General features: G+C 42.3%; 1 protein-coding gene across 5 annotated transcripts in view; it reads left to right on the forward strand.

Moving 5' to 3' along the window:
* USP19 (ubiquitin specific peptidase 19) overlaps positions 1-4,661 on the forward strand; it is a 638,025-nt gene extending 633,364 nt beyond the window's left edge. For all 5 annotated transcript variants that reach the window (XM_085624327.1, XM_085624331.1, XM_085624330.1 and 2 more), the window contains one exon: positions 2,129-4,661. In XM_085624327.1, coding sequence (XP_085480453.1) covers positions 2,129-2,263 — 135 coding nt within the window. In that variant the 3' untranslated portion in view covers positions 2,264-4,661. The remainder of the gene's footprint in view (positions 1-2,128) is intronic.
* Positions 4,662-6,000: the final 1,339 nt, after the last annotated feature.

The following is a 6,000-nucleotide window of genomic DNA, read 5'->3' on the forward strand; positions in this document are numbered from 1 at the left end:
TCAAAGTTGTAAACATTTCCACTTGTTGTATCTGCACCTAACTTGTAATATAATTAAGAGTCGAACATTCACACCCAGAAAGATGTAGACCTCCCATTGGTAACATTACTCAATTACCGTTGTTTCTGTTTCACCCCACACACTTCAGTCGTAAAAGGGGCATAGACCATAAAAGGTGTGCTGGCACCAGTGACTCCAGATTCGTTCTTGCCATGCCTTTACATTTAGTTGAAGTTTTTGAGAGACTGGTTTGTAACCATGCTTGTCACTTTATCTAGAGTGTAATGGCATACAAGCATGTATGTTGCAAAATTATGATATGTATCTAATTTCAACAACTGTATAGTGGAAGTAAATCAACTTGTCCCTTTTCCTTTACCACAGTTTTCTGATAGAGGCCATTCTGAAGGTGCCTAGGTAGGAATCACAGTGGCGCTAGCATCCTGTGCAACTTGTCCTGGTCCAGGGGCGCACCCAGTGTCAACGTCAAAGCTTTGAGAATTGCGCCCTTGGGAAGATTTACCGAAGCAGAACATGCATACCTTTTTTGGACAGATTCAATGGAAATTCTAGGTCGAATATATTTTTTCGATAAGTAGTAGGAAGTTTTAGATCTGCTTTATTAGGTAGTCTGAGGACCAAAAGTACTTAAGAGGAAAGATAACATTCTATAATTGCTTTGACTGGGTAGGGGGAAAGGTTGTTGAATGTTCTAAAAGCCACCTTTTTACCATTACAGTCTTGCTACCACCCTTGTGTGCCATCTTTCCAGTTTCCCCCTAGATTGCAGATTATACTTAATTCTAGAGTTAGTGTTAGCCGAAATCCTCTCAAGCAGCGAGTTTTTACCATGGTGTAATAAAAGGGTGAGGATGTGTATAATGGCGTTCACTTAGGTTGTTCCTTTACTGATGGCAGATGGTGACTGTGTGGAAGAGGTTATTACCTTTTCACTAGCGGGAGGAGGCTGTGTCTTTAACTCGCTTTTGTCAGCACCTGGAATATATTGCCTACCAACCCCCTTCGTCTTGATGCATTTACGCTACAGTAACATTCTGTGTCCAGAGCCCCCGTTTCATACCTCCCACGGACTATCTGCATTAGCCTCTATCATGTTCCAAAGCAGGTACAAATTGACTTTTATTGTCTAGAAAACTCTGCACGCGGTATTCCTGGTCAGTGGTGGATGCAGTTCTCTGTTCTTTGACAATGAAGTCCTATTCCACAAACACTATTACTTTCCCACAGAATCAATATTAAATTGGTTGCTATTATATTAGTTTCTGGGTGGGATAATGATTAACTCCATTAATTAAATGTAGTTGAAGCTCCAGCTAAAAGTACATTCACTTACTCGCTTTTTTTGTTAAGAACCCTGCTTCATACCCCCATGAACTCACTATGTTGTTTACCCCCTTGAAGTGAATTGGCTTCACCTGAGAAGTGCGTAGATCACACTTATACACACAGCTTGAATCATACTGTCCCTTTTAATGGCAAACTGCACGCTTTGTAGTAGATTCTCTGTGGCGGTTGCAGGACATGACCACATGTAATCTGGAGACCTTTTTCGTACTCGGACTAATGCTTTCAGTGGTAAGTGTTCTAATCTGTTTTATGGGTAAAGGGACATCAAGCTTTGCATCCTGTCAGTGTGTAACAATGACATTGTTTCTATCAAGATAAGTAAGGGAATGATCGCTTCAACGATCTCTGTGAGTCAAGTCAGTAGACTAGGTTTTGACCAGATAAGTTATGGCTTCCTATTAAAGTAATATTTAGTCCGTGGTTCATGGAGGACTTCGTTGTATTCGGAGGGGTCGCTGATTGCCTCTCCTAGAGGTTTCCCCTGAACATGTACAGCTGAGAACGTTTGATTGGTTTTCCAGACATATGGAAAGCCCCCTCAAAGACCAGGTATTCGCCTTATATTGAGATTCTGCAAACCTGACTTCTGTTTGTCTCTCCCTTAGTTTGTATTTTCTGCGTTTTTCCTTTATTCTGTTAGATTATTATGAAGCTTCGTTAGGAAGAACTGTAAAAATTATGGTGCATATTTAGCAGTAAGTAAGTTTATTGAAAATGTGTGGATATTGATTGACTAATATCTGGCATCTTCTGGTTGCAGGATGTCGGACAGCTGCCATTTGTATCAAGCTTGGACCCCGAGGCATCCCCTGAGCTGGAAGAGGTTGTCCCAGAGCCCTTCTCCCATACTGCAGACCCAGATCCCCCTTACAGCAACATGGAAGAAGTCGACTGAAAAGGCAGTGGGCATGGTGCTGTTATGATCTGGCTTTAATCCGGAGTGGCTAAGTCTGGGACAGTTGTACATAGAAGTTTGGACTGTTTGATTTTTGTTTTCTTCTCTTCCGAAGACTTCAGCTGTTTCCAACGCACACAGACCTGTCCTATTTCAGAGTTGAGACGGCACTGCTTTGTAAAAATGTATTGATCTATACTTTGTCATTAAGAGCACCCAAGCACCTTGTTCGCTGTCCACTTCGGCGTGGATGGTTTGCTTTTTCTCTGCCTCACCTTCCTCGTTTTATCCCATGGATACACTCAAGAGAGCATTCGATGCCTTCGTCCCATCCACCCATCACCATTGTATTGGAAGCTTCACGGTATCCATGTAATCAGTGACATTGCTGTTTCTCAGTTTTTTATTCGTGTTCTCTTCTGCCATTGGTGCTTCTGCGTGATCTGTATTAGGAGAGAGCACAACTGAGTAAATTGTGTGACTGACTTTGTCAGAGGTCACCAAATTAATTCTACAGCGCTACTACTCGGACCTTTTGGTGCTCCTTGACTTTTGTTCCTACGGGTTGCACTCTCCAGGTTGAGTGCTACTACAAGGGACAATGCTTAGTGTCTGAGACAGATTTCAAACAATCTGCCCTGCATTCATTTTCACCAGTCGAAATCAAGCCGAACAAGAGGGGGAAATCATGGCATTGAGCGAAGGGCAATTGCACTATGTTGAAAGCACTACAGAATTCAGCAGACCAACTGGCGTTTAATGAAATATGGCGAGATGGTGGTTTCTTGAAGGACCTGTTGCTAATTGCTGAGGTGTAACCTCAAACGTTTCTTGTTTCTTAGTTGTGGTAAGTGTGGGTCAAGCTAGCAGTGTATCCTGCCTTCTGCAAGATGAGATTTATTTTTCCTTTTTGGAGCCTGGCACTGTGGGGAAGATATGCTGCTTGTGATGTTCTTGTGTTTCCTTCTGAAATACGCTGTCAATGAGGTGTGAACCAACCATGAAGTCATTGCGTGCTGCAGCTCCGTGAGCTGTCTGACCATGCTGTACCGGTCATGCATACTGCACGGATGATGCATCATCACGTGGATGGTCTGTTCCAGGCTTTTTTGCCTTGTGGAAGAGACCATGCCGGGTTTCATAGAGGAGTACGAGTAAAGAGGCAACAGCAGATACGCACACCATCAGCCAAGCATTGAAAACCTAGTCCTTGTTTGGCCAATGGCAATGATGGTGTTTTCTTTGTACCAGCTGCAAGAGTTTAGCAAGTGCCCCAAAAATTAAAGATAAGAAATGATAGCAAATAATATATGGTGTCATGGAAGGAGATGATGTGGCACTGTGGAGGAGTATGACGCAGAGGATATGTGCATGCATTTTGTCTTACAGATAATGTGCATCTCTGGTTGTCACGCGCCAGTTAAATTGAAAGTAATAAAATGGTTGTCAGATTCTGAAAATGGCCAAAGATCAGTTCTTAAATCATATCTAAATTAGGAAAAATGTTGTTTCAAATTGCACTCTCCATGTAACACGCTTGTAGTAGTTTGTCAATTCACCACTTGAGTAAGATTTTTTTTTTTAACCCGTTCAAAAAGGCTGCCATTTTGAAGGCCGTTTACAGGTGGGGGCTCTTAAGCGCTGCAATGTTGATGCATGCATGACTTTGAATCTGTTTAGTCTCACTTTCCCACACACACCTTACCTACAACACTACAGATGTCATGACTACTTCAGAATGATAGTAATTCTGAAGCAGAAACGAGTAGGTATCTCAGTGATGGTGGTTGTTGTTGGTTTGGCATCTCCTTGCTGATGATCACACCCACGATTTGCAGTGGTAGGCTTCCTGAGAGGAGCTCGTGCCAGGGCGGTTGTCACTATCAAGGCTGCATAGTTCCATTTGATGTAGTTGGTCAATATGACTACCGTATTGATTTGTAGTATGATGAATTACCCAAGAGAATTGGTATTACTCCCACCTATATAGAAGTGCTTATATAAAAATAAGCACCAGAAAAGGTGACACATGGACGTCAACACCATAGGCACAACAACAGCCAAGCAGACACAAACTGCAGTGAAACTTTCAGCCTCAAGCACCGGTGTTACTTTTTCTGCCTTTCGTAGGCTTGTATTTGTGATATGGGTACTTGTGTCTGCAGCTTCACTGTTAGCGCCACGTCTTTCCACAGTCACCCCAATATGTGAAGTTATTATTGTTGAACATTTGTGTAAGTTGAATTCCACTGACAAGGATGATCAAGAAGGAATATATTTCTGTCCACCATTTTGTCTAGAGGCGCACTGTTGCTGTAAGCTAGAACACCGAAATCTGACACAACCAATCCTCACATGATCTCTTTCAATAAAGTTACTAAGTTCTGGACCTCAGCAGAAAAAAAAATCCCACTATTCACGTCCACCATTAAATACAATAGGGAGTAATTGCCTGGTTTTCCGCACAGCGTGCCCTGACAGAATAGACCTTTTTAAATTATTATTCTTTTTTTATTATTATTATTATTATTATTATTTTTCTCGACGGTTTCTTGCAATCAGTTCTGTTACGTCTACAATCATTTCTGGGCTTCACAGTTCAGGAAATGAGACTCTGTTGCTGTGTTTACTCAATTGATTCCTTTTCTATGGCTATTCTCTGGTAGCTGTGATCTGACCGAAACCAGCACCTCTCTCATATGCAGTGGAGTGCAATTGCCTCAAAACATGATGTGGGCAATCCTCCTATGGTGCTTTGTTGGATGGTGGAAGTGTTACACAAATTGTAGCAATTCCTGTTACGCCCAGTTCCTGCAGCTTTGAAGCTGTTTGCAGTCTTTAAAAAGAACAGATCGCATGAAGACACCCCCTCGCCCACTTAATGCAGTGCTCATTTATACATATAACCTTGGCGCAAAAGCTGCTCCATTGTGTAGTCAAAATGATGACTTGTCCCTGGCCTTTCGGAATTCTGTGGCATGTTTGTGTCTGTATTCCAGGCCTGTCTGCTAAGTCCATTCGGCTGCCTTTAGGGAAAACATTCGCCGGTGTTCCTCTGCAACCCATTTATTTTAAATTATTTTTACTGTTCTCAGCAAGGACTGCGGTCCTGAACTTTGCCCGCCAACTGGACCTGTTTTTAGAAACAGAATGGTGAGACTTGTTTTATTGCAGCTTATCTGCTGCCTATCTCCAGGCCAACCACTCAGCATCGCTGTGTCAACTGCAGAAGGGCATCTTAAATAGATCCTACTTTTCATTATAAAATTTAATATCGAATTTATGATACGCAGTAATAATCCAGTGTGTTTTTCCGAATGCTATTTGAGAATGGGTTGTGTTGACTAGGACATGTTTTTGGCAAGTCACTTCTGAGCCTTGCCATATGTACCCTTCTTAGCATTGTCTGCAGGTTGCTGTGTTCTGGTGTTCCACTAGGCCTCCATTACCCGCAGTGTAAATTTATTGTGATCACGTAAACTATACTTGCCTGCTGTCTTTGGAAAAGTTGATGAACCAACGGCAGGATTTGGCCCGGCTTGGATCACATATATGCGTGTGCCACTCTGTGTATATTCACTCTGCATACAACTTCGATGTGCACATGTTTTTGTGATGTACTCGCAGGAGATTTTAGATGAGTCCTAATTGGGATGAGAAAGGACTATGCACGCCTGACCTTTTTCCATAATACATATTTCAACTGGAGACCTCATGCTGCCCTTTAAAAATCCCAA

The sequence above is a fragment of the Triturus cristatus genome, chromosome 9 (assembly GCF_964204655.1).
Source record: "Triturus cristatus chromosome 9, aTriCri1.1, whole genome shotgun sequence".
In the NCBI taxonomy this organism is placed as follows: domain Eukaryota; kingdom Metazoa; phylum Chordata; class Amphibia; order Caudata; family Salamandridae; genus Triturus; species Triturus cristatus.